The following is a 27,696-nucleotide window of genomic DNA, read 5'->3' as shown; positions in this document are numbered from 1 at the left end:
AGAGCAGAGGGTGGGGATAGGCTCTGGTGTGTGACCGTGTCCCTCTGCCCAGACATGCTCACAGTGATTAAAGTCAGAAAAAAGTCACACTTGCTACCAAGTCCTTAACCTTTACTTAGCATGAGGGAGACTGGGGAAGGGTCCAGCGACCTGCGCCCTGGAGCCATCAATGCTCTCCCACTAAGACCATCTCTGCACCCAGCACCCACGCACCCTCTCCCCCGTTTCCCTGGATGGAAGTCAGGAGGGCATCCCCTGGGAGCCTGTCAGAAATGCAGCAGCTCAGCCCCCCGCCCAGAAGGTAGACTCTACTGCCTTTTCACCAGACCCCTAGGAACCGTAAGGACAAGGGAGCTGCTGGGCTTCCTTCTCGAGAGGAAGACGTCAGAGCTGTGGCAGGGGTCAATGTTCCGGGAGAGTTGAGGACACTGCGGAGGAGACCCAGGACGTCCCCTCCATGAAAGGAGCTGGGAGCATTGGGGGGTCCCAGGGAGGGCCACAGGGGCTGACAGAGCCGCCCTCGGCAACAAAGGGGCACATGCTTGCCTCCTTCCTCTCCTCGCCTGCCGGCTGCCTTGGCAAACAGCCCCTCGGCCCCCAATTCCAGCCTGTCATGGGGACAGCTCCTTCTTCCTCAGTGACTCAGGCTGCGGCTGAGCCAACCTTGGCCCCGGAGAACCACTCTGAGGTCACCCTCCTGGCAACCAAAGTCCCTGAGACTGACCGAGGGACCTTTTTCATCCAGCTGCCAGCACCATCTAGACCTTGAGCAGGTTCTGCTGGGCTAGGGGGCCTGTGGCTCCCCCCACCCCAGGGATAACTCACAGAGCACCTGGGTCCCCCACAGACGGGGCAGCCCTGGGGGAGCAAGCTTGGAACCTGCAGTGGGAGGGCGAGGACGGAAAATGCCCAGTCCAGTCTCCATGAATGAATGTGGTTAACTAACGCGATCCCCTGTAAAGCCAGGCCCCAGCCAGTCCAGCCTGAGTCGTGGGGTTCAGCGAAGGAGGGAAGGCTCTGATCCCTTGTCCCCCCAGCTCCACTCCCAGCAAGGCCACTGAAGCCAAGGCCCCCAGCCCTAGACCTGCCTCACAGCCCCACTTGTCCCACAGCCCACCAAGGGCAGCTCCGGCGGCCTCTCCAGCTGTCTGGGGCCACGCTGCGAGCAGGGCCCAAGGGCTGTGGAAGGCCTCCAGCTCGGCTCATTATCGGAATTTAATCTGGATTCCGAGAGATCAAGAGGCCTTGGTGGAAAGTGGCTGCCACAAGGGGAGAGATGCTGAGATAGCCAGCTAATCCCCTGCACCCCAGGGCTTCCTGGAGCTCAGGCAGAGGCTCGCCCGAGAGCCAGATGTCCCAGCTCCACACAGCTGGGCGGCTGGCAGCAGCAAGACCCCAGACCCCTCAGCAGAGGGAGCAGGCTGGCCACACAGCTGGGTGGCAGGGACAGGATCTGGGCTCCTCTGGGGATCAGATCAGCGGCAGGCCTTCAGCCTGAAGATGATGAGTGTCCCCTCCCCCGCTCCCAGAGTTGGGGAAATGCAAACAAGGGCCCCACCTCCACACAAGCTTAGGCCTTCATCCCATTGGAGACTGCAAAATGAGACATTCAGCAGATATGGGGGGAAAGCACGGCTGCAGCCCAAACCTGGAGCCCCCCACCCCCATCTTCCTTTAAAGGTCTCTGCATTCCCTGTGATGATAATGATCATGGTGAAAAAGGTGGTGGTGGGGATGATGGTGGCAGTGATGGTGGTGATGGTGTTGATGGTGTTAATGGTGTTGATGGTGGTGGTGATGATGGTGGTGATGATGGTGGTGGGGATGATGGTGGTGGTGATGACGGTGATGGTGGTGGTGGTGGTGATGGTGGTGGTGATGGTGATGATGATGGTGGTGGTGATGGTGATGACGATGGTGGTGCTGATGGTGGTGCTGATGATGGTGATGATGATGGTGGTGGTGATGGTGGTGGTGGTGATGGTGGTGATGGTGATGGTGGTGGTGATGGTGATGATGCAGGTGATGGCAGTGATGGTGTTAGTGGTGTTGATGGTGGTCATGGTGGTGGTGATGGTGGTGATACTAATAACAGTGAACCTTTACTGAGCACTTACTATGTGCTAAGTAAGTATATTAACCCACTCTATCCTCACCACAGCCCCGGGAGGTAGATGCAATTATTACCCCCATTGCACAGAGGAGGAACCTGAGGCTCCAAGGTCACTCACTGCTTCCCAAGGCCACGCTGGTATGCAGTGTCAGGATTTGAATCCACACTCTTAATAGCCGGGTTATCCCACCTGGGGAATTACACAATAGAATCACTTTGCTTCTGGATTAAAAAACAAAACAACCCACCCAGAAAAAAATATATAAATAATTAAAAAATTTTTTTGACCTTTTAACTTCTGGAGAATGAAGGCCTTGCCTCCTTTCAAGGACAGAAAGGAAAGTTAGAAATCTAAAGACAGCAGCCCCTTCCTCTCCCTCCACTCCCTGCCTCTTTCATACACTGTCACCTCTCTGCCTGCATGTGAGCTCCTGGAGGGCAGAGCTGTGGGTCTGGTTACTTCCGCCGGTGCCCGGCACACAGAGGGACTCAGACATTTGCTAACAAGGGACCTGGTCTCCCGGCAAGCTAAATGCCCCCAGGGTCAGGAAGGCACGCAGCCCCAGAGATGGCCTGTGGCCAAGCTACTTCCTGGGGACAACCTATTATGCCCACCCTTGCCACCTGCCAGAGAGCCGCAGACAGCTGTCCTGCCCATCCCTCTTCCAACCACAGTGACTCAGGCCTTCTCGCCTCCCTGAGGGCCTCCAGATCCACCCCATGGAGCTAAGACAGGGTCGGGGAGGCAGCAGCCTCAAACCGTGACGGGACACGTGCCCACAATGCCAGCAGGCTGACACAGGCAGAAAGACAAGCAGCTGCTGGCAGCCTGGGGGGAAGCCCAGGCTCGTGTTTCATTAAGCAAGGACCAAGTGGCTCACCCAGTCTGGGTATCATCACGTCCCTCTGTCCTCCCTACGACCCATGCTTGTCCCCGCCTTAGGACCACGGCCTTTGCCATTCTCCTGCCACTCGCCCCGTCCCAGCCCACGCCCCATTGCCAGATCCTTCTTGTCATTCAAACACCCCCAACTCAACATGGCCATCCATGACCACTCGATTGCTTTATGAGGCCAGCTAGCCTGTTTCCTGGCTTCCTGGTTTCCTGCTCATCTTCTTCAGCCCCTGATATGGGTTGGAGTGTGTCCCCTAAAAAGATATGCTCAAGTCCCACCCCCGGTACCTGTGAGTGGGACCTTACTTGGAAAGAGGGTCTCTGCAGATTAACTTCATTAGCTAAGTAAGATGAGGTCACCCTAGAGCAGGGAGGGCCCCTAGGTTGAGATGACAGGTTTCCTTCTAAGAAGAGAGAGGAGCACAGGAGGAGGTCCCATGAAGACGCAGAGCCACGTGGCAACAGAACAAGAGAGTGGACGGACAGATTAGCTGGAAGCCAAGAGCGCCGACAACGGACAGACACCCCCGGAAGCTGGAAAAGGCAGGAAGGACCCCCGCTCCCACCCCACCATGGTTTCAGAGGCAGCGCTGCCCAGATGACACCTTGACTCTGACCTCCGAGCCTCCAGAACTGTATGAGAGCACATTTCTACTGTTTTAAGCCACACATCTCGTGGTACTTTGCAAAGCCCAGAAAGCCAGCCCTCTCCTCAGCCACCATGTCAGATGAGGCCCCTGTCCCCACAGTCCAGTTCCAAAGCCTGGCCTGTGGGTGCTCAGGGGGGTGGGATAAACTCATCGTCGGGCTCACACGTCTCTCTCCAAACGCAGTGGCCTCGGACTCCCACAAAGGAGGGCCCGTGCCTGTCACACCAGGCTTGCCGGTCTCAGTCTCGGGGCTCTGCCCAGTGCAGGGACCAGTGGGTGGCGACATCCCAGCCAACCCTGGGGACACTGCAGTGGCAGGGGCAGGCAAACGCATGCCTACCTGGGAACGCAGGAAACTCAGAAAGAGCCGCACCGGTGACACCAGCCAACCCTTGCATTCTCTTCAGCCAAACCCACTCGGAGCGGCCACATTCCTGAGGTGAAGCCTCTTGCCCCGAGACTTCTGAGGCAGGTGTGGGGAGCTTGCCAGGAGGGGTGCGGAGGGAACAGGGCTCGGCATGTGCACAAGTGGGCCGATGGAGTGCTATTGACGGATTGCCTCTGGGTACCTGCCTGGCCTCCTACGAATCAGCCTTCAGGAGAAAAGTCGAACAAAATATGTTCGGGAGTCCTGGGGGATCTGTCAGAGTCCAGAGCAAACGTGTGTCACACCCCCAAAATGAACTCGATGCTTCTTCCTATAATCGGGTCTGGGGGGCAGGGCACAGATGCCGGGGTTCACTGGGGCACTGGAGTGCCTATAGTAGGATTAGGAGGTGACTGCCAAGACTGCGTGCCATGTCCCCCACACCACACCCTCCTTCCCGGTACCCTTGCCTCTGGGAGGGTCTGCCGGCCTCTCTATAAGGTGAGTAGGGCCGTGCATGCAAGGGGGGCTCTAAAGTGCAAATGCAGTCAGCACTAAGATACCATCTGTCGCCCATCAGACTGACAAAGACCAAAACAGTTTGATCAGAGATGATGTTGTGAGCACATGGGAAATCGGCCTTCCCTTAGGTTGTTGGTATAAACTGACACAACCTCCAAGGACAGCCGTCCAGCAAAATCGATCAGTTACCGACTCGCGCTCCCTTGGACCCCACAATTCTATTTCCGGAGTTGTATCTGATAGACACGCGGCAGTGTACAACAACGACGTGTCACCCGCCTGGAACACAGAAACGTGGAGAACCCAGCAGGGCGGAGAGCCTCAAGGAATGGGGAGCAGAGGCTGCCTGGGGCATGGGCCCCTGGGCTCAGAGCCGCAGGGAGCCTGCCCGCTCACTGTAGCTGCTTTCTCCTGTGAACGTGACAACATGAGTTGTCTTACCGATGCAAAAATCTCTTTCCGAAAGAAATACTTTTTGTACGCCCAGGGCTCACGTCCTAATTTGGCCACTTTCTCCCTGGGTGGTGGCAGGCAGATGACACATCCTTTGCTTTCAGCTTGTAACTCTCCCCGGAACTCTCCCAGTGTCCCAGGAGTGGCCACCTCACAGGGCTACCGTGAGCACAGAACCAGGCAACAAATGCAAAACGGTGGAAACCCCAGAAAGAGAGGCTTGGTTTTCTCGGTGTTTAAAATGACCACCAGGACTTGGTGGAGCTCGTGTAGGAGGTGGTGACAGCTTCTCTGTCCCCAGGGTGGTAACGGGTCCCTGTTCCTGCCGCAAACGCTGGGACGGTCCATCAGGAGGCGCCCACAGCACCTTCCCGCCACCAGTCACTGAGGAATGGCATCCAGCGATGCCAGGAGTTGGCCAGCCTGAGCCAGCCCATGAGCCAGCCCCTGGGCAGCCCCTGGGCAGCACAGAGGTCACAGTCACCTCTGGAAGGCACCGTGTGCTCACTCGATTGCTCTGGACCATCTCTGAGCCTCCTGAGTTCTCAAGAGACCTCGAAAGGATCTCATGACAGTCAAATCTTTCGACATAAAATCTGGGTTCCCGACCTCGTGATTCTTAGAAGGCTGAGTTCTTTCTCTGCCTGTTTATTTCTGGGTTGGGGTTTCCATCCCATTTTATTACAAATGGCCGCCTTCACCGGTTGCCTGATGTCATTGCTGGGTTTCACAGCGAGCAACGGGAGATAGGTACACCCTCAAAAAATGTTTCTTCCTCTTCCCTATCCCCATCCCCTCTGGGCCCCTGAGCACACGCCTGACCCAGACCACCCACAAACACCCATATGGGCACACCTGGCCGTCCCCCCTCCTAACTCCGTTCGCTGATGGGGAGAGTTTTAAGAAATAGCAACACACACCATAAACTTCCTTAAAAAAAAGAGGTGCAGTGTAGAGCCTGGCACGGGGTTGGCGGCCCCCGACGGAAGCGGCCCCGCCCCGCCCCTGCCCCAGGCCCACCCCGCGCTCTGGCCACCGCCCCCGGCTCCTTTGCAGCTGCAGGCAGCTCAGCACCCTCCCAGGCACCTGTCCCAGCACCCACCTGGCCAAGTGCTCCTGCAGCACCTGGTAAACGCTGATCCGGAACGTCTCATTGTCGAAGCGCTCCCGGATGTAGTCCTTGTAGATCCGGAACTCGGCTGCGGTCACGGCTTCCCCTTCCGGGATCTTGGACAGATCAAACCGGAACTCGCGATGGTGGTAGCGCGGGTGGAAGAACTCTTTGTCGTGCTCCACTGGAGAGGGAAGAAAGCACACACCCGCACGAGCGCTCATCAGTCACCGGCTTGCACTGTCCCGGCGCAGAGTCCGAGCACGCCCGCGGCCAGAGACCCCCGTGCTAACTGCCCCGAGAGGCACAGCCGCGGGCCGTGTGGTCACCTTGAACAACGACAGCAGTAACTCTGCATCAACCCGCTGGGAAGAGTGGGGCACTGACCCAGCCGCCCCAGAGGCCCTGGACAGACTGCGGTTCATGGGCGCTCAGGCCTGGGTTCAAATCCAAGGTCAGCCATAAACTCACTAGCAGGCCTGCAGGAGGTACCAGGTAATCTATCTGGACCTCCCTTTCCTCATCTAAAAATGGGGATAGTATTCCTGCATGCGTTGTTGGGAGAGCTGAGTAACCTAACAGCAGCAGCTTAGCCTCTGGGAGGGCTCAACAACGGCGAGCTGTTAGGAGTGCAGACAGACCTCACTCTGCCTGTCACAGGGTCCCTGAGGCCCGGTGGTGTTCAGCCCTGTCTGCAGGTGGGAATCATCGTGCAGGCTTTGAAAAAATATTGATGCCCTGTGCCAGTGTGAGCTGGTAAATATTTAGGAACTGGCTCTCCGGGACCTTATCTGTCGTGTTTGCCAATTTCCATCTTGGCAGATTTCCAGCTACCGACCTGAAATCACTGAAGATGGAGGTGGGAGACTGACACGAGGGGCTCCAGCACCCTGCCGTGCTCGCCCCCTTTGAGCCAACTGACTCAGTATCTTTGGGGAGGGGGCCCAGAAACCCGTACTTCTTAAAACACCCCAGATGTTTCTAACAGCCACCAGGGTTTCCAACTACAGCCTTAGACTAAAAGCAGAAAGAGCAGTGAATGGCAAGGTGGGGGATGTGGCCTTTTAAAATGACTTCTGGGGGTGCCTGGGTGGCTCAGTCGTTAAGTGTCTCCCTTCGGCTCAGGGTGTGATCCCGGAGTCCTGCTTCTCCCTCTCCCACTCCCCCTGCTTGTGTTCGCTCTCTTGCTGGCTCTCTCTCTCTCTGTCAAATAAATAAATAAATAAATAAAATCTTTAAAAAATAAAATAAAATAAAATGACTTCTGGATAAAATAAGGCAAAGGCCTCAAGTCTTCTCCTTTATACCGGCAGTGAGACGAGACTAAGAGATTATGCCCATTTCATGAAAACTAAATGCTGAAATGGACATAAGCCCAAAAAGAGTGTTTCTGGGAGTAGGATTCCTAAGGATCATGCCTCCCCTGGTCCAAAATGGAACAGGGATGAAACTGGGAGTCATCAAGTGCTGGAAAGATGCAGAATGGCCAAGTTCAGGCATCTGCAGATACCTTTCTTCTCCTCGGAGACAGAGCCCCATTTCTACTTCCTGCCTGGGAGTGGGGTGGGGGGACCAGAGACACAGGGAAAATAGAGGAGAAACATGCCCAGCTTCATCTCCAGCTTCGGCTTCCTAAGCCCTAGAGGCTCTCAGGCTGGGTCAGGGCTGCCTAGCGGCAGGCAGGACACAAACGCCTTTGAGGAAAAAGGTTCCCAACACTGGCAGCCCAAATGCCCTTCCTACAGGCCTTCATTTATTTATTTTTTATTTTTTTAAAAAGATTTTATTTATTTATTTGACAGAGAGAAAGAGCACAAGCAGGAGAAATGGGAGAGGGAGAAGCAGGCTCTTGCTGAGCAGGGAGCCCAACGCAGGGCTCGATCCCAGGATCCTGGGATCATGACCTGAGCCAAAGGCAGACACTTAACCAATTGATCCACGCAGGCGCCCCAGGTCTTCATTTAAAAAAAAAAAAAAAAAAAAAGCTGTTTTAACCCTTAATAATAGTTCTAAAAGACACTGTGATGAGGGCAGGAGTATTGAATTACCCACTCATCAGTCTGTTCCCTGTTGGGTAGAGGGGGCAGATGAAATCCTCAAGGCCAGGGGACTCTGGCTGGGCGCAGCAGTGACCCTGCCTCGGGAGAGATCTCAGGAAGGTGACCTCTGAACTTCAGCTGCTAGAATCTTGGGCCACACGTGGAGAGCTGGCTACAGGAATGATCTCTCCAGAAACCATCCCGTGGTCCCTGCAGACCTGTCCTTGCTCTGTCCTTGACCCTCCAGCCGGAGCACTTGCCTTTGGACCCAGTCTAGGGGAAAGGCTGAGCTGGGGGACAAAGAATGCTGATGGGGGCATGACCAGGCCCCCACTCTGATTTATGCAGAAGGCGGGCAGGGAAGGGGTCTCTGTGGCTGCCTCTAGGAAGTACAGCCCATGGGGAATCCAGTGAGCCTCAGGAGGGGGCCTCAAAGCGATGGGGCAGAGTGAAGAACCTGGCCTCTGTCACTGTGGAATGCCCAGAGCCAGGCCCCTGTCATCCTTCTAGCCCATTTAACCTTCAGGCCACCCTAGGAGATGAGCACAATGCCACGTTGGCAGGCGACGTACCTAAGACCAAGAGGTGCTCAGTGGCCCGCCCCGGGCCAGACAGCTGGGCCTCAGACCCAGGCCCCACCAAATCTCAGCCACGCATCTCAGTGGCCGAGCCAGCAGCTCTGCAGGAGCCGTTCTCAGGCTTGTCGGGAGCTTCCTCCCTGCGTGGCAGCACGCATACGCAAACTGCGGGTGTCGGTTCTGCGCCTTGTCACAGGGAACCTCCCTGTGGGGCCCCCTCCCACATCAAGAAACAGAACGTCGCCAGCACCCCCATCCTCTCCCCCAGCTTCTCAAGCCTCAGGTTGGTTTTGCTCATTTCAGAATATCATAAACAGGAAATAATATGGTACCCATTCTTTTGTACGTGGCTTCTTTAATTCGTAGTATTCGTGTGGTTCACGCACGTGCCTGTGGGTGTCCATCCACCCTTGGTGCTGTATAATATCCCACGCCGGGATGACACCACGACTCACATATCCTTCCGCAGTTCATAGGCATTCGGGTCATTTCCAGTTTGGGGCTCTGAGAGCAGTGCATTCTGGTACCCGTGTTCCCTGTGTCCTGGTGAAGGTGGGGAGGCACGGCCAGAAGTGGGATTGTGTGTGTTCACCTACAGTCATATCACTGAGCTGTTCTCCCCAAGCATCGCCCTGGGAGCCCTTTACAGAGTGTGCTGGGAGGAGGGGGAGAAACACAAGTCCATCCTATTAAGGAGACACATTCCGGGGGCCCCTCAAGGGTTTTTTTGCAGGGGACTGGCTGGGGCGGTAAGGCAGCCACCCCTGGTGAGCAGCCCCCCACCCCAGCGAGCAGTCCCATCTGTGCATCCATGCAGCCCCCAGCCGGGCCCCCTCACTGAGTGAGCTGCCAGTGAACATGGCCGAGCTGCCCCCCAGCCCTGCCACCCCACCCGACCTGAGGTCACCGAAGACCATCTCGTGACTAAATGGAAAGGCTGTTTTATGGCCATGATCTTGCCAGACTTCCAGGTAATAGCATGCAACACTTCGTTCTTCCTATCTTCGAACACCTTGTCTTCCTGTGGCTCCTTTCACTGTGAACTGCTAGCTTTTTCCCCAACTTTCTGGCCACTCCTTGAAACATCCCCTTAGACAGTCTCATTAAAGTCCCTGGAACTCTGGAAGAAGACGGGATCATTCCACAGGCCACCCCCCTCCCCACATGCTGATAGGCCGCACAAAGTCTACATTTCCAACCATCTGCCTCAGTCCTCCCCCAGTGGGGGTGCAGAAACCCCCCGCGTACAATGAAGAGGGCTAAGGAACCCAGAAGTACGAAAAGGCATGTTCATGGAGCCCTTGCTCTGGGTTGGGTCCTGCTCTGAGCACTCTCAGCCCGGTAAGGCGGGATTGATCCCCATTTCACACATGAGGAACCTGAGGCGTGGGGAGGCAGGTGACTTGCCCAAGGTCACAAATTTAGTGAGTGGCTGGGCTCCAAAGCTTATGCTCTTGACCTTTACACCTTCTGGAGCCAGGGGCGCTCAGCTCGAATCCGTGTCCTTACCAGCTCTGTGGTCTTGGCCAGTTACTTAACCTCTGCGTGACTCCCCTCGCCCCAGGATAATGACAATGGCCCTTTCTCTGTACAGAGTCAGCACTTAACAGCAATTTGAGTTCACCTTTGCCATTGTCAGGGGGCCTCTCAAACAATGAGGCGGGAGAATGCCTATCAGTACAGAAGAAGCCTTATGCACGGGTGGGTATCTGCATAGTTTGGCTACGACAACTGTATTTGAAAAATATCGCAGTCAGACCAAACACTAAAGAAATGTTTGAAGGAGCACGACATCAACACAGGTGCAACCATTAAAGTCACACCCAGTGAAAAAGGAAAACACCGATACATAATCACAAGAATAAACCTGTTGCAGCAGGTGGATATGTAACTTCTTAACTGTATAAAATAAAATGTATCTTAACTATTAACCAGCTAAGATACAGGGTTATAAGGTTTCTTTTGTTAAAAAGGTCATATGCATAGTGTTCAGCTACATTTCTTGCAAACATTTGCAGGCTCTCAGGGACAGCTTTCTGTGTGGATTGCCTTCATTAATTATTTTAAGACAAAGAGCAGTATGAACCACGTCGACCTTCTGCTCTTCCTGAAACCACATCACCATGGGCTCTAAAAATAATTTTGTCATTTATCAAAGACAGTCATTTCTTAAAAAGAGCCGTTCGTAATTCAAAGTCCAAACTAAATTCCAAATCTCATCTCTCCGAGGCTTCCATCTTATACAGAAGCCACTCCACGCCACGGAATCCACACCATTTCAAGCTCAGGGGTCAAGGCGGTTCAACTGTCACCACTAAAGCAGATAGAAGCATGTACTTTTAGGGAGAAAATACAGCTTTACACTTCTTTCTTACATTACCATACCTGATTACCCAGGACTTGGGTTTTTAAATAACTGTCTAGAGTTGGTATCTCCCTTTGTCCATAAACAGCAGCTTTCTAAAGGCAACCCAGACTCTAGGAATCCAGCTTTTTCTGCACCACCCTTAACATTCCAGCACCCCACCGGCTAAGAGAGCTCACAGGCATTAACGAAGACTTTCATCTTCAAAAGATTAAAAGGGCCCAAATCCCCGAGACCAAAAGATAAGTCCAAAGAAAATGGATTCCGGAAAACACCATCCTGACAGCAACCAGCCCCGTGACTGTCCCCAAAGCCGATTCTAGTGTCCTTTTACAAAAGCCTGGAATAATAACCCCAAAGCTGGTCCTGGGAGGGGTCATTCTGGGTTGGAGGGTGTCCATAAAGGGTAGAGGCAGGTGGGAGCCGGAAGCCACCCACCTGGGCGTCCCCTCTCATGACCCACGGATACACCAGGGGAGACCCCTCTGCCCCATGTACAAGCCTGTTCCCCTGCTTCCCCCAGAGGAGTTCTGCCTCCTCTCAGTATCTGGGCTCCTCCTCCCACTGACATTACACAAAAGGGACAGGCATACCTCTCACTAAGTTAGTGTCCTCTGAACAAAGGGGTATGATATCCAACGGAACTTGCCCTATAGACCAAGGCCAGCATGTATTTAAACAGTACCTAAGCGTAGGTATTGAGAGCCATGCTTTGTAGAATTGTATTTAATGCTGTAAAATGAGGGGCATGGAACCCCCAATATATTTATACTTATGTCCATACATAATAATACACCCTAGAATACAATAAATTCTTCCAAGTGCAAGAAAACAGACTGAGAAGGTATCATACTTCCCTCGCCCGCCCGCTGGGTGGGCAAAGTGGCTGCAGGGACCGCTCACTGTGATGTCACAAGTGGGTGCTGTGACTGTACCATCTCTTTCTCTTGGAAAGCCTCACTGGGCCTGTCCCAGTCAAGCCATGTGGTCCTAAGGGAGCTGCCATCCTGTCCCATGACCCCTTTCTGCAGAGTTGAGGGATGGGAGAGAAAAAGCCCCAAGCTGGGCCAAACATGGGATGTTTTTTATTTTCCTGGAACCTGGTGGGAAAGAGCCCCTGTTTGTCTTTTCTGCCTTGAACTCTAAGGCTGTAAGTCAGCACTGCGGGCAGCCCCGCGCCACTGCTGTGCAGAGGAAGCTGGTCTCTGAGAAGGAAGATGCCAGGCAGGGGGCGCAGACATCAGCCTTGAGGAGGGAAGCCTTTCAGGTGTGATCCTTTGGTCTGGTGATGCCCATCCTTCCTGAAGTTTGGGGTTTCAGTTCTTCCAGTCTGTGACTTCTGTGGAGACCCCTCAAACAAGCCCCCTTTAAGTTAACTGCAGTCAGCTTTTGCAACTTGACAGTTCGCAACCTCCCATTTGCAACCAAAGCAGTTCTGCACAAAATCAGCACGAGCCCAGTTATATTCCACACCCAGAAGTGGACGGGCGGGGAAACGCCCAGGTAAGAGTGGTTATCTCCATGTGACCATTTCCTATGAAAGCCGCATTCTTTAGACTTGGATAATTTCCAAACAAAGATGACCCCTCGATCTAGCGCCATACAAGCAGGAGCACTGACCGACCCAATCGTGAACCCCCAGTGCCCGCACAGCCTGACACATAGCAGGGCTCCATAAGTCTATTGGATTGAATATATTACTCTTCGTGCAATTTCCTTCTAGTGTTTAAATAGCATGCAGAGAGTAAAGCATACAGATCATAAGTGTTCCCAAAGCTCGATTCACTTTCTCAACACAAACACACCCAGAGCGGAAAATAGTACCTTCATTCCTCGGACCAAAGATATCTCCACGGGGCCCCTCGTGGACACCAGCCCCTCCTCCCCAAAGGTGACCGACCATCCCAATGCCCGCCACCGCGGACTCAGTCTGCCTGCTGGGTGCTCACCCTTCTGTGTCTGAGTCGCTGTGGTTGCGGGTAGTGCTGAATCATTCCTTTCCAATGCCGTATAGAACCCTGTTGCGTGAACAGGCCACAGTCCTTTCTTGGATAGGCCTTTGGATAGTTTCCAGTTTGGGACTGTTGTAAACCGTGCTATGAGGAACGTCCTTGTCCACGCCTTTTGGTGAACACTTTCTGTTGGGTAAACACGTTGAAGCAGGACTGCTGGTCAGAGGGCAGGAGCGTGGCTATCTTTAGTACATGCATCTGACTGTTTCCATGTCAAGAATTCAGGGGTAACAGGGAATGGGGCCCAAGGAGACACAGTCCCTAAAGGGACAGTTCAATTTAGTTTATTTTAGGAAACCCCAGTGCCTTTGTTTAGGTATGAGGGAGTTCTTCATGGGAAAGATGTTGAATGCAGTCTTGAGGAAGGATGGAGGTTGACCAGCCCCGGAGAAAAGGCAGAGGAAACAGACTGGTCCAAAGAGCTCCAGTTATGAACCTCTTTCATGAGGATGAGGCTCTGAGAACCAAGTGAACCAACCAAAGTTCACAATATAACCAGAAGCTAGAACTGAGCTCTCAAAGACCCATGACTGCTTAAGACCCCATGTCCCAGAACCTCCCCCCATCCTGATTTAATTCCAAAACTTCCAACCCAGGCTTCCTTTCTTTCCTACAGGGATGCAATTCATCCAGAAGGTTCTGGCACATGCCAGAATTCACTGGAGCTGACTGTGACCAAGGCAGCTGTCGGAAGGCAATTTATGGCCCCGCAGCTTTGGGGATGTGAACCTCGATGATGGCTCTTCATTCATTCAAAGATTTACATGGCGAGATGAAGGAGCTTGAAAAAAGCTGCTAGGGGCATGCCATAAATTGGAAGCTCTGGAAAACGGACCAGACATGCCCAACTACTCTAACAGGAAAATGTTCTCTCGGGAACACAAGGGTTGACCTACTCTGCTGCACAGCTGTTACAGAAGAGAGGACACTGTCCTAAACCCACAGGAAAGGAATATCACAGAAGAGTCTAAAACGATCCATGCTCCCAAGAATATATCTCCATGTGTCCTCACACCCCAGCGTGCTCGTTCGACAAGCACTTCTTGACCACCCCAGCGAGGTGCGAGAGCCCTCTGTCCTTTTGCGGTGGGACAAAGATGGATAAAAGCCCCGTCAGACTGCAGCTCTGGGGATGCCTGGGTGGCTCAGTTGGTTAAGTATCTCCCAGGGTCCTGGGATCAAGTCCCACATCAGGCTGCTTGCTCAGTAGGAAGCCTGCTTCTCCCTCTGCCTGCTGCTCCCCCTGCTTGTGTATTCTCTTTCTCTCTCTCTGGCAAATAAATAAATAAAATCTTCAAAAAAAAAAGAGAGAGAGAGAGAGAGATATTGCAGCTCTGTCACCTGCCTGACCCCTGAGCTGGCTAATGGCTACCGTTTTTTCAATTGGATTCTTAACTGTGGTACAATATGCAAAAGATTTACCATCTTAACCATTTTGTGTATCGTTCAGTCATGTTAAATACATTCACAGTGCTGTGCAACCAATATCCAGAACTCTTTTAATCTTGCAAAACTGGAAGATGCATTAAACAAGGCCCCCCGTTCTCTACCCCCAGCCCCTGGCACCCACAATTCTGCTTTCTGTCTCTATGAATTTGACTCCTCTAGGGACCTTCTACCAAAGGAATTTACAGTACCGGTCTTTTCGTGTCTGGCTTATTTCACGGAGCAGCGTGTCCTCCAGGTTCATCCACATGGGAGCAGGAGTCAGGATTCCCTTCCTTTTCAAGGCTGAATCGTATTCCATCGTGCATACAGACCGTGTTTTGTTTATCTGTTAATCTCTTGATGGACACTCAGGTTGCCTCTACCTTTTGGTTACTGTAGATAACACTCCTATGAACGTGGTGAGGCAAATATCTCCTTAAAGTCCTTCTGCTTTCAACTCTTATGGGTATGAATCTAGAAGTGGGACTGCTGGACCATATGGTCATTCTATTTTTAATCTGTTTTCCCCAGAGGCTGCACCATTTTACAGCCCCCCAATGGTACTCAAGGCTCCAATATTTCCACATCCTCCCCAAAAAGTGTTGACCTGTTATTTTGTGATGTTTGGTGTGGTTTTGAGAGTAGCCACCTGAACGGGAGTGAGGGGGACAGTCGCGATTATAGAGGCCCTCCCACTGTCCTGGATGTCTCATCACATGCGTCACACACAGCATCTCACTGAATCCTTATAAAAATCCTACTCCGAGGTAGGCACATGAATCGTGTCCATTTTACAGATGGGGACACTGAGGCTCCGAGACATAACGTCACTTACCCATGGCCACACGGCTGGTCTGAACACCTACACGGTCTTCACCGCGCAGCCATGCTGACTCTCTCCCTGACACTGGACACCGCTGCCAACTTCCTAGCCATGGAGATAATCAAATAAGACAACTCGAAGTCGCGAAAGCTCTTGGCACCCACGTGAACGCAGCAGTGATCTCCTTCAAAGCTGCACTCAGAGAGTGAGGAGGTCCACGTTCGACTCAGGTCCCTCTCTGCTTTGTAAGTTTTGCTCCTGCCCAAGGCCAGAGTTGCACTGGAGAGAGGGTGACAGCTTGAAGACGGCATAGCATTAATCTGTCTCCCCATCCTCCCCCTCCAGCCCCCCATATCGGGGTGGGGGGCAGGGCCCTGCCTGGCGGAGGGCACACAAGCAGCATTGTCTCCCTGCCCCTGGACTGCTGCTTCAACTCTCGAACTTTCCACCAAATACTTGGGCTGCCAACAAGACCACCTGGAGTCCCAGCGCCGGGCGCTCTGAGAGGGTCTTCGGAGACACTGCCTCCTTGTTAGATGTCCAGAGATGCAGGCGCGGAGGCGAGGCGGCTGGCAGGCCAGGCATTTGTCATCGGTGCCGCGGCACAGATGTGGGGTGGGGGTGGGGCAGGGGAATTACTGTACCACAAGATTAAACACTTCAGTGTCAGCATGTGCGCAGAATTGCTCGAACAATGTTATCATTGTGAATTGAATGGACCAAAGGGTTTAGGGGATGGGGTGGAGAGAGGGAAAAAAGATGGGTTTAATTATCTCTAGGGCTGAAGCCAGTTGTTTGCCTAAAAAGACCCAGACGCTGGTAGAGCTGAAAAGAAAAATGGGCTGTAAGCATATGTCGACCTCTCTGCCATCAACCGAGGCAGCCATCCCTCCTTCATGGGCGCCCCATCTCCGTGGAGGGAGGAACCCTGCCCCCAGGGATCCCTGGGTCCCAATCCCATCCTCGACCAGCTGCAAATAAGGGAAAAGAATGGAAACTAGCTACTATTCTCAGTTCAACTAGTAATTCTCAACCAGGGATGATTCTGGCCTCCCCCCCAAACCCCACCAAGGGATATTGGGTAATGCCTGGATTCATTTTCGTTTGCTGCAGCTTGGGGGGGGTGTGCTACTGGCGTCTAGTGGGTGGAGGCCAGGCACATTGCTAAACATCCTGAAAAGCACAGGGCAGCCCCCCGCCCACAGGGAATGGTCCAGCCCCAACTGTCAGTCACGCCAACTTGAGAATCCCTGAGCAAACAGACAGATAAACCTCAAGAGTCTGGGAACCTGGGTTTTGGCCCCATCTGGGCTCTCAGTGAGGTGGGTGGGACCCCAGGCTCACGGGACCTCGGTTCTTTCCTCTGTAACAAAGGGATGGATTTAACTGGTCTTGCCCCCTCCCTGCACTTCTATTAGGTTGTACCATAGAAAGTTGCTAACATACTACTAATTTTGACCTATAGATGGTTCAGCCTCATACCTCCAAACCTGGACGCCACATCTGTGCCTCTGGTATGACAGCCACGAACCACATATGTCTACTGAGCGCTTGAGACGCGGCTGGGGTGGCTGGGAAGGGAATGTTTCCATTTATTCTGGTGTAATTAATCTGAATCTAAATGGCCACATGAAGTTAGTGGCTCCTGTATTGGACAGCACAGACACAGAACCTTTCCATTGTGGCAGAAAGGTCTATCGAAACTTAGAGCAATGCTCTATCGTATCCGTGTGCTGGCTTCTTAGAGCAACAAGATGACAGGCAGAGCTTATTGCAAACCAGAGTCTGAATACAGGTTCTCAGAGGCACAAGGGGAGGGGGGACAAGGGGAAGGCGGAAGCCCCTTCCCCCTCCCCCTCCCCCCACCAAAGACATCCCCATTGTGAGAACTGCCATGGAAGCAGGGAGCATTTAATCCTGGGGCTGCGCGTGAGGCCTTGATGGAGGCTGGTGGCTCCATGGCTCTCGGTTCTGTCTGTGAACAGGCATGATGATCCCCTGCTCTGGTCACAGGACCACCGGGAACCTGTCACTTGGTAAGTGACACCGCACTGGATAATCATCAGACACGCCAAGTTCAGGAACACGGACCAGGGGCTCTGCTCCCGGCACCCCAGCCCCTTCCCTCCTGCTGAGCTGGGCTCCGCGTGATGGTCACAGCCCCACAGAGCCCCACAGAGTCTCTTAACGTCCCCTCCCCACCAGCCCATTCCGTTTCCCCCCTAGAACTTAACTGCTCGGATTATTGTACTGATTGGCCTGCTGACCTGTCTATGACCTGTCTTCTCTCCTGGATTTTAACCCCAGGAGTACACACACTGAGCAAGGGCACCGAACAAAGCAGGTTTCAACCGTGGCGCGAGGCCGGGGTGTGAGTACTGGCTCCACTCCCACCGGGGGGCTTAGCAAGTCACTTCTCATCTGTAAAATGGGAGGATGAAAATACTTACTTCATCGGGTCACTGTTGGATTGAAACAGACCAGGGATTTGCAAACTCCAGAGTGCTCCAGAATCATCTGGGAGCTCGTTAACACAGAGACCACTGGGCTGACAATCAGCACTTTTAATTCAGGGGGTCTGGGATGGAGCCTAAGAACCGGCATTTCTAACACATTCGCAGGAGATGCTGGCAGTCTGGGGACCCCACTTTGAGAACCGTTAGCATAGAGGCTGTCTGTGGCGTACAGGCACACAGGGAGGTCCTGAACGATGTTAGCTGTCACTATTTTGTGGTTCTCCACTGTTCCATCTGCTGTACCCACTTGCCTGGCACTTGGCAGGGTCTCAAGTATCTTAGTGAAGAGTCTCCAGAAACTTCCCCCACGGAGCCCTTGCCTCACTCAGCTCAAGAAGCAGTAGCAAGCTGGGGCTCGGGTGGGCCATGGGCCCTGACGGCCTGGGCTGGAACATGGGCTCTGCAGATCACCAGCAGGGACTCAGGACAAGTTAACCCATCTCTGGGAGGCTCAGCTTCCCCCTTCTATAAAGTGGAGACAGGAAGGGGCCTCCAGTTATGGGCCCTTCTGAGAATTCGAGGACGCAGAGCCGGCCCAGAGCAGATCCCAGGAGCGGCCGGCGGTGGGGAGAGGAGCTGCTGCGGGACAGGAGGGTGCCTCTCCAGACCTTCCCCCAGAGCAGCCAGAGACTCCTGGGTCAGCTGGGCAGGCACAGCTGGTTTAAGGTATTTTAGAAGCAAATCAAATCAAATGAGAATTTATAATCCTTCCTGAGGTCTGGGTTCCATCAACCCAAACTCATTAGGCCCTGGCCGTGCAGGTGCAGCTCAGAAAGAGATTGTGCCGCATTTCCTTCGTGCTGGGCTCCCGTCTCCCTTTCAAAATAAGAGTCTCTCCAAAGCCCTGTACTCCCAAAACACCGCAGAGCTATCTGCACTCCTGCATACAGGATGGTGTGAAGGGTGCAAAGCCTGCCTCAGGGGCTGGTGGGGGAGGGGGGCTGGAAAACAGCAATCCTCGACAGCCTGACCCATTTGATAGTCACATTTGTGAGTTATTTTTAAGTTCATTTATTTTTAAGTAATCTCCGCACCCAACGAGGGGCTCAAACTCATGACTCTGAGATCAAGAGTCGCAGGCTCTATAGACTGAGCCAGCCAGGCGCCCCGATATTCCTATTTTCAACAAGCTGAACTTGGAGTCTCAAGCTGAATTACCAAAACATCCTCAAAACTGCACTGTTGTTCTCTGAACCCGTTTCTGGCAAGGGAAGGAGAATCCACCATCAAACCAAAGAATGGCTTTGAAAGCCGTGGCACGTGATCAGTAGAGGTGCGAACGGCTTGCAAAGCGAGTCTCCGGCTGACACGAAACAGTGAGTGCTAAATGGGGTCATAGTACAAATCACTGGAAATGATGAGTAGTGATTTCAGAGAATTTCTATACGATTAAATTTATAGAAAGCTTAAAGACAGGCGAGAACTAATCTAGGCCACTGGAAGTAAGGACAGTGGTCACCCTTCGGGAAGAGCGCCGGGGGGTCTGGGAGCCGATCGTGTTCTAGGTCTTGGTTCGTGCGCCGTTCTGTACCCATTGACACATCAATAAACAGTGTTCGTAGTAAATGTTGGCTGGTTTTACCCACCTTCAGCTCAACACAGGAAGTATTTGTCACCATATCTGCTCTACTGTAAGACGTGTGATCAATGTCATGGCAGCTCTTGGGCGAAAAGCACCTTTATCAGTTTTAAGACATTTTGGCTTCAGAAGCAGGGATCATCAAAGAAATGGGGGATGATGCTGAAAGCAGACGGTTATGTGGCCTCCTCCTGCCCTCGCAGATGACCTGCCCATTAGCAAAGCTGTTTACTAACCTGCTCCACACCCATCTTTCCAGCCTGAGGAGCACTTTAGGGTCAAGTTTAAGAGTCAGGGCTCAGCAAGCAGACCTCCAAATTTAAATTCACTTCCTGGCTGTGTATCCTGGGCCAGTGACTTACTTCTCTGTGCTCGGTTTTCTGGTCTATAAAATAGGGAGGATAAGAATGGCCCCCACCTGAAATGGTTGCCATGAAATTTCATTAAGTTAATTTAGGTAAAGAGAATGAAGGATGCTTGGCACACAGTAAGCCTCTGACAAATGTTACCTACTTAAATTATTATCATGATGGCTAACACAGCTCTAACTGAATAGTTGTTATACCCCCAAGCCCCCGACCCAGCCACAAGGGACTAGAACCTGACTCCCAGCAACCTTATTTATATAGCGTGATCCACCTTCTAGACCCAAATGATGCATGCATGAACATGTGATTCAAGGTACCTAAGAGTGTCTCCCCAGAAATTTTACTTGGGTGCAGTAGGTCAATCATGTCATCAAGAACCCGAGTTTCTTCTGTTTCTTTGCTCTGCCATTGTCTGCATGTTGATACTTAATCCTTAGGCCTATTGCCTCATGGTCAAAAGATGGCTGCCATGACTCCAAACATCACATCTTCACAGAACCACATTCAAGGCAGGAAAAAAAAGAAGAGTACAGAGAGTTCTGTTTGCTCAGCTGTCATTCATCTGAAAGCAAAATATTTTTCAGAAGAACCACCTCCTATCCCATTCCTCCCCTAGCAAATTTCCTCTTGTGTCTCACTGGTTAGGACAGCATCCTGTGGCCATTCCAACCTGCTATGGAAGTTGGGAAAGCAAGTATGTGGCTAGCCAGATAGTTGTAATTACAGTGTGCAGTGGGTGGCCTTTTTTCTCCCAATCAGCAGGGGAACAGAGGAACCCAGTGAGGCAGAGAAGCAGGAGGGGCTGTTCAATGACAGATGAGGGATGCAGAGAGAATACTACTTGGGTTTTCTACGGACCTGCAAGTTACGGGATGTTCTTTCCTCAGGCTTGAGGATGCATTGATTTCCTTCTTCTTTTTCTTTCTTTCTTTCTCTTTCTTTCTTTCTTTCTTTCTTTCCTTTTTTTTTTTTTTATCATTTAAGCTAATTTGAATAGATTTATTTTGCCTGCAACCGAAGAATTCTGTTACATGTCCTTTTCTTGACACCACACACACACTGCCCAAAAATAATCCCTGAAAATACCTTCTACCTCCCTTTCCTCTGATCATCAATTCTAACTGGTGAACCTAAGGGTGCACTCAGACCCTCGCACCTTACTCTCCTGCAAACCAGCAGAAGCGACCGAGGTGCCCAGAGCCCACCTCCTGGAAAGAGTTGCTTCAGGCGCTCAGCATACACACCAGGTTCCACCAGGACAGGCAGGTCTTCCGTCCAAGCAGCTCTCCACCCTTGGCTAGCAAACAATGGGACACAGATTCTTACGATGCTTTGAGTATCTTGTTCTATTTGTCCTCTACCCTGAGGGAAATGGGAGCCACCTGTCCTACAAGCAGAACTCAGACCAAGCCCCAGCCTGGCCTCTGCTTCCTCCCAGGACACAATGACTCCTGACCTTCTCGGGTCTTTTCAAACACTTTGGCCCCTTGTCTAAGGAGATCAGGAGGGTTGAACTGATAGTTTGATTTCCGCAAACAATCGGCTGTTGCCTAAAGTCCTATGAGGACTACAGTTGTACTGACTTATAGGTTTGAGTTTAGAAAGAAGTTCAAGTCTCTCCATGGGCTGCAGAGGGTCCGAACTCATGTCAGCATGCCACCAACCTTCCGCTTACATACAAGCGCCACACTATTATTTGGAGAGCAGAAACTAGCTTAGGGCCTCCATCTGTCACGCAGAGGAGCACAATCCCGTGTGCAAATAACTTACATAAATCCAACTATCTAGTACATAGGCAACGACAACAAAGAGAAACGATTTAAATAATTCAAATGTGGCTACCCAACAACCACTTCCAATCCACTTTTCCCTCACCCACCTCCAACTGTGTGGCCAGAGGCCAGTTTCATACCTTCCCACTCTCCGTGGCAGAAAGAGCTGGCCTTATGAACCAGCTGAGCTCATGGGACTTAAGGAGTTTTCCAGAGACTTATAGGAAATGAAGAGCTAAGCAAGTAAGGAGAGCTCTTTGAGCCCACCCCCCTTCTCCTGCCTTGAACATGAGATTGTGTGAGGATGTGACGTCTGGGGCTCTAGCAGCCATCTTGTAACTGTGAGGTAACAGGCATGAGGAATTCGAGCATGGTGAAGGTCAGGTATACATTTCATGTACACCTGAATGATATCACTGAGCTGCTACCCCAAACTTGGAATCACCTCCCTGAATTCTTGCTGTTATGGGAGATAATATGTTTTTAATGCTGAAGCCACTGTTAGGCAGGTGTTCTGTGACTTAGAGCAAGTCCTAAATGAGACATCATTCTTCTCCACTGAAGCAGCGAGCAGGCGTTGGGAGGCATATACCTCGCAGCATCTGCTGTCCTTGAGGGTGATGCTAGTGGTTAGACATAAGTATTTGGGTCCACTATGGGCTGTGAACCTCAACCAAGCATTTCACCTCATGTGCAGGGGAAGCAGCAGCAATGTGCCTCACCACAGAAGGAGAACGGGCTCCAGGTCTTTGCACACACAGAGTGTGTCTATCTCCAGCATGGCTGCTTAAGGGATTTCAAGGGTAATTTTCACTCTGCTCAACTTCTGTCCACTGCCTTCAGCCTGGCTCCCACGGAACAGGTGATTGCAACATCACACTTCTTTTCAAATGCCCAGGCCTCTTGTCAAAATCTGTAACGGGGAGGGGGGGGACCTGAGTAGCTCTGTGGTTGAGCATCTGGCTCTTGATTTCGGCTCAGGTCATGATCTCAGGGTGTGGGATCGAACCCCGCGTTGGGTTCCAGCTCAGTGGGAAGTCTGCTTGAGGATTCTCTCTCTCTCTCCCTCTGCCTCTCCCCCAACTCGTGCTCTCTCTCCTTCTCTTCTCTCTTTCTCTCAAATAAAAAAAAAAAATCTTTGGGGGCACCTGGGTGGCTCAGTCATTAAGCACCTGCCTTTGGCTCAGGTCATGATCTCAGGGTCCTGGGATTGGGCCCCGGTTGGGCTCCCTGCTCAGCGGGGAGTCTGCTTCTCCCTCTGCCCCTCCCCCAACTCATGCTCACTCTCTCTCTCTCTCCTCTCAAATAAATAAAATCTTAAAATAAATAAATAAATCTTTTTAAAAAAATCTGTAATGAGAGTTGAGTAAAAAAACATAAAAATAATTTTTAAAATGTGAAGTCACCTAGAGCAATGCAGTTTTGGATATGAGGGCCCAGGCGGGGTTGGGAGAAGGAGTCACAGGCACCCCCAGAGAGCTGCAGCTGGCAGCCCGGTCAGCACATCAGGGGCTAGCCCATCACCATGTTCACAGAAGGACCTAGAAGAGACTCTGCAGGAGACAGGGCTCCAAAGGCAGCCCCAGGAGGGGCCCCCGTTTGCTGAGAGCTCCCTGTGACTATCTGGCTGGGTCCCACAGGCTCTGAGCTCTGAGCCACCCCATCTTACAGGGAAACTGCTAGGGACTGAATTGTGCCCCCCAAATTCACCTGCTGTAGCCCTAACCCCAAAACGATGCAATTAAGAGATGGGTCTTCAGGAGATACGAGGTTTAGATGAGATCATGAGGGTAGGGGCCCCCTGCGGGAGTTAGTGTCCCCACAAGAAGGGGAAGGGATGGGAGCTCTGGCTCCCAGCGTTGTGAGGATGCTTGCAGCGGGTCGTCTACAAGCCAGGGTGACAGACGGAACCCAACCAGGCCGGCAGGCTCACGTCGGACCTCCAGCCTCCAGCACTGGGGGAAATAAATGTCTGTGCTTTAAGCCCCCAGTGTAGGGCACTCTGTTCTGGCCCAAGCTGACTAAGGCAGAAACTGAGGCCCTGAGCACTGGTGTGCTTCCAGTGACCCGCCTGAGGTCACACACCACGGGGCTGGGACTCAAGGCTGGACAGACCTGCTGTCCCCAAAGCTGGACAAGCGACTGGTCATCCCTGACCTCCCCTTTCTTCACACGAACTAACAAAGGTGGGAATCGTGCTAACGGCTGGTGTGGGTAGGACCTCACTTAAGATGGAGAAATGTCAGGTGTTCATATCAAAAAATGAGGGGACACAGGAAATGCCATCCCACGAAGTCTGACATCAAGGGCATTCAGAAAAAAAATCAAAAAATAAAACACAGGTACAATTTGACCGTGAGTTTTTCACTAATTGATTAAGAGAAGGCCAGCCCACAGTCAGGTGGGTACATCTAAGGGGTCGTTTGTGCCTCAAGCTGGTGGGACACACGTGGAGCTGGGTCTGCTGGTGGTTCAGTGTTTCCTTAAACCTCTGCATCGATAAATACCGACTGGAACCAGCAAGGGGCAACTTTCCCGTGTAACGGGATTCGTCAGAAGAAAACCAGCTCCCTGGTTTGTCTCGTGTCCCGTGAACAGTCGAGGTTCCCGCCTCACCAGGGGCTATCACAGCGAAGGCCGGACCACCGTCCACGCCAGCCCGGCAGACACACGCACACCCCGCTGTCACCCCCAGGACGAGCTGGCGGCGTGTCCCCCTGCCTGGGACGCCCAGACGAGCTGCATCCACGGCTGGCACAGGCAGGCCACTCGGCGCGGTCCACGGGTTGGCCTGGCAAGTGGCCACGCCACTGGTGGCAGCTACCGCTCCTGGGCCTCATGCCCCGCGGGCACCGTGTGCGGCTCCCCTCCCGCCTCCACACAGGGGACTCCCCCCGGCTGCCCAGGAGCCAGGCACGAACGCCTATTAACCCAGAGGAGGAAACCGACACCCAGACTATAATCACCCGCCCAAGGTCGCGAAGCTAACAAGGGGCAGAAGTGGGATTTAGACGCATATGGTCCGACCCCAGAGCCGGTCTTAACTACCACCTGAGATGTTTAAGGAGAATTTTTTTTTTTTTTGAAGTGGAACATGGGGAGGAGGCTATGAGGAGCAGGCCCCTTTAGGAAGAGCCTAACTGCATCCTACAGCACCTTGATAGGGATTGTCGATGCACTCCTCACAGTACGGAGCCGAGAAGCCATCAGAGGATCAATCTATTTAATCAGGGTTTCCTCAAGCTGGGAGGAGCCCCTCTGCACGTCCAGGAGGACACAGGGTGCATTGTGTCACCGGTCATCTGCACAGGGACAAGGGGGCAGGTAAAACTCAGGCTTTCTAAATTTTTATCCCCTTCCCAGGCATGGACAGTCAAAAGCAGGGTTTGACAAACTTCTTTTCTTTTTTTTTTTTTAAGATTTTATTTAATTTTGGGGCGCCTGGGTGGCACAGCAGTTAAGCATCTGCCTTCGGCTCAGGGCGTGATCCCAGCGTTGCGGGATCGAGCCCCACATCAGGCTCCTCCGCTATGAGCCTGCTTCTTCCTCTCCCACCCCCCCTGTTTGTGTTCCCTCTCTCTCTGGCTGTCTATCTCTGTCGAATAAATAAATAAAATCTTAAAAAAAAAAGATTTTATTTAATTTTGAGAGAGAGAGAGAGGGAGAGAGAAAACGAGCGGCGGGGGAGGGGCAGAAGGAGAGGGAGAAGCAGACTCCCCACTAAGCAGGGAGCCCTGATGCGGGACTCGATCCCAGGATCCTGGGATCATGACCTGAGCCAAAGGCAGACGCTTAACCGACTGAGCCACCCAGGTGCCCCGGCAAACTTCTATAACCCTCCAGGAAGGAAGTTTTCCAAGGCTCCAGAGAACATAGGCTCTGTGGCAGTGACCCCACTCCCGCTGCAGGGGGACAGCAGATGCAGACGACACATCAACGAGCACGTCCCAGTCAGGGCTTACAGACACTGGAATCTGAATTTCATCTACCTTTCAAATGTCATGACATATTCTTCTTCTTTTGATCATTTATCACCCTTTTGAAAATTACATAAAAACCATTCTTGCTTCCAGGCTGTGCAAAAACAGACAAATGTTCGGATTTGGCCCGTGGGCTGGGGTCTAAAGCCAGCAGCTTTCCCTGCTGGAAGCAGCTCTTGCACTAGCTCTGGTGACCCTGGCGCTTCTCTGCTGCCTGCCTCCGCCCGCCCCCCCAAAGTTACCTGCCGACGGAGACCAGGTAAGAGAGGTTTTTACCCTAATTCCTCCTGAGGGGCAAAAAAAGAAGCACCACTTTTAAGGGTGTGTTTAATAACCTTTTAGTATCACAGGGCAAAAAGCACTGTTAAGACTATTTTGGTTCCCGGGAGATGATGCTAACTTTGTAGAGACGTGACCTCCATCTCCGTCCCTAGAGTGTTGCAAACCCAGGCAGTGCTGCATTCCCAGGAGAGGGCTCACATTTTGATTGCGATCTGTGTTCCTTTCAACCGGAAAATAATCCATCAGTCTAGAAATGCTGGCTTCCCCCAGTCACTACCATGGGCCAATGGGTTTGAAGCAAAGGCTCTCAAATCAATTTCCAACTTTGAGGAAAGTTACGCTAAACCAGTGGTTCGCCACTGGGGGCAATTTTGCTCCCCGCCCCCCTTCACCCCAGGGCGGGGAGACGGGGCACTGGCAATGTCGGCAAACATTCTTGGCTATCACAGCGTTGGCTCGGGGTGCCCCTGGCATCTGGTGGGTAGGGGCCTGGGATACTGCCCAACATCCTGTAATACACAAGACGGCTCTCACAACGGAGAACTGGTCTGGCAAAAAACGTAATAGTGCCAAGGCTGGGAAACCCTCCCCTAAATCTACCTAAAAAAGGCATTTCCCAGTTCTTAGGGTATTTGAGCCACAAGAGACCGAGAGATTTCTGGGCCCCCCCTTTCGCATCCCCCCCTCCCCACCACGTATATTAAGACAATGAGGAGCTCAGGGTTCAAGTTGGTATAAGGCAAGTCGCTTCATTTATTGTTTCCTCCTAAAGGAAATGACCAACTGGTGCCTCTACCCTATAAACGTTTACTAGCCCTGGAAGGTTCTGAGGCCCCACTGCCATTTTTAAGGGCTTCTCTCTCAACAAATGTTAGGTCAAGTCAGTCAGACAGGGGAACCCGAGAAAGGGGAAGATGGTGGGGGGCATTTTACAAAGTTCAGGACTGGGAGGAAACCCGAGAGACCTAACACGACCTCCCCGCCCTGTCTCTCATGCTCGTGAACGAGTGTCTGCTTCACACCGGGCATCTTATGAGCAGGGGCAGAAAGAGTTTTAAAGGTCTCGGGGCACGGCTGTTCGGGGTTTTCATTGGCCAGCTGAGCCCCCGTCGTGCTAGTGGGTCTAGAGATTGATGAGTTATTGGCCCTCGGGGCATGAGACCCTGAACACACTCCAACACTGGGTCTCCTGGAGGCTTTCCCGGTTCCTTGGGGCTTGGGAAAAAATGTAACCACAAAGAAGCACACAAAGGAAAGTGTAACAAATATTCGGGTACCCACAACTGAGAATTAACAAGAGTTAATATCCTGGTTGTTCCCTTGGTGATAAACTTTTTCTTTTAAAATACCTTTAGATTTACAGAAACGTTGCAGAGACGGTGCAGAGTTCCAGAGCACCCTCACCAGCTTCCCCCCGTGCCAACATCCCCCAGAACCATGGGACACTTGTCAAAGCGAAGAAATGAACATCAGTGTTCATTTCTACTTACTAGTAAATAAACTCCAGATTGTTTTTCAATTTGCACCAGTTTTTCCACGGCTGTCCATGTTCTGTTCCAAGATCTAATCCAGGATACCACATCGTACTTCCTAATGGTTTCTTATTAAGAGAAAGAAAACCTGAAGGGAACAGTCAGTTTACTTAAAATTTCTCCCCAATCGCATTCCGCCCCCCGCCTCCATAGGGGCAGCTGGTGTGAGTCCTGCGGCCCGTGTTATGTTACCCTGGTGTGACTACATATGTATGGGCCCATGAACGACATATAACGTTATCTGGTGCCCTCCTGAGTGCGTGTGTTTTGACACAGTGACAAATGGTTACACCCAAACATTCTTCTGCAAC

General features: G+C 52.3%; 1 protein-coding gene across 1 annotated transcript in view; it reads right to left on the bottom strand.

The window, feature by feature from the left end:
* Window positions 1-27,696, bottom strand: part of BMP7 (bone morphogenetic protein 7) — an 85,013-nt gene that overhangs the window by 46,675 nt on the left and 10,642 nt on the right. The window contains exon 2 of the mRNA XM_026503788.4: window positions 6,103-6,295. Coding sequence (XP_026359573.1) covers window positions 6,103-6,295 — 193 coding nt within the window. The remainder of the gene's footprint in view (window positions 1-6,102; window positions 6,296-27,696) is intronic.

This window comes from Ursus arctos, unplaced genomic scaffold, assembly GCF_023065955.2.
Source record: "Ursus arctos isolate Adak ecotype North America unplaced genomic scaffold, UrsArc2.0 scaffold_16, whole genome shotgun sequence".
Classification (NCBI taxonomy): Eukaryota; Metazoa; Chordata; class Mammalia; order Carnivora; family Ursidae; genus Ursus; species Ursus arctos.
This window is presented reverse-complemented; position numbering and strand designations above follow the sequence as displayed.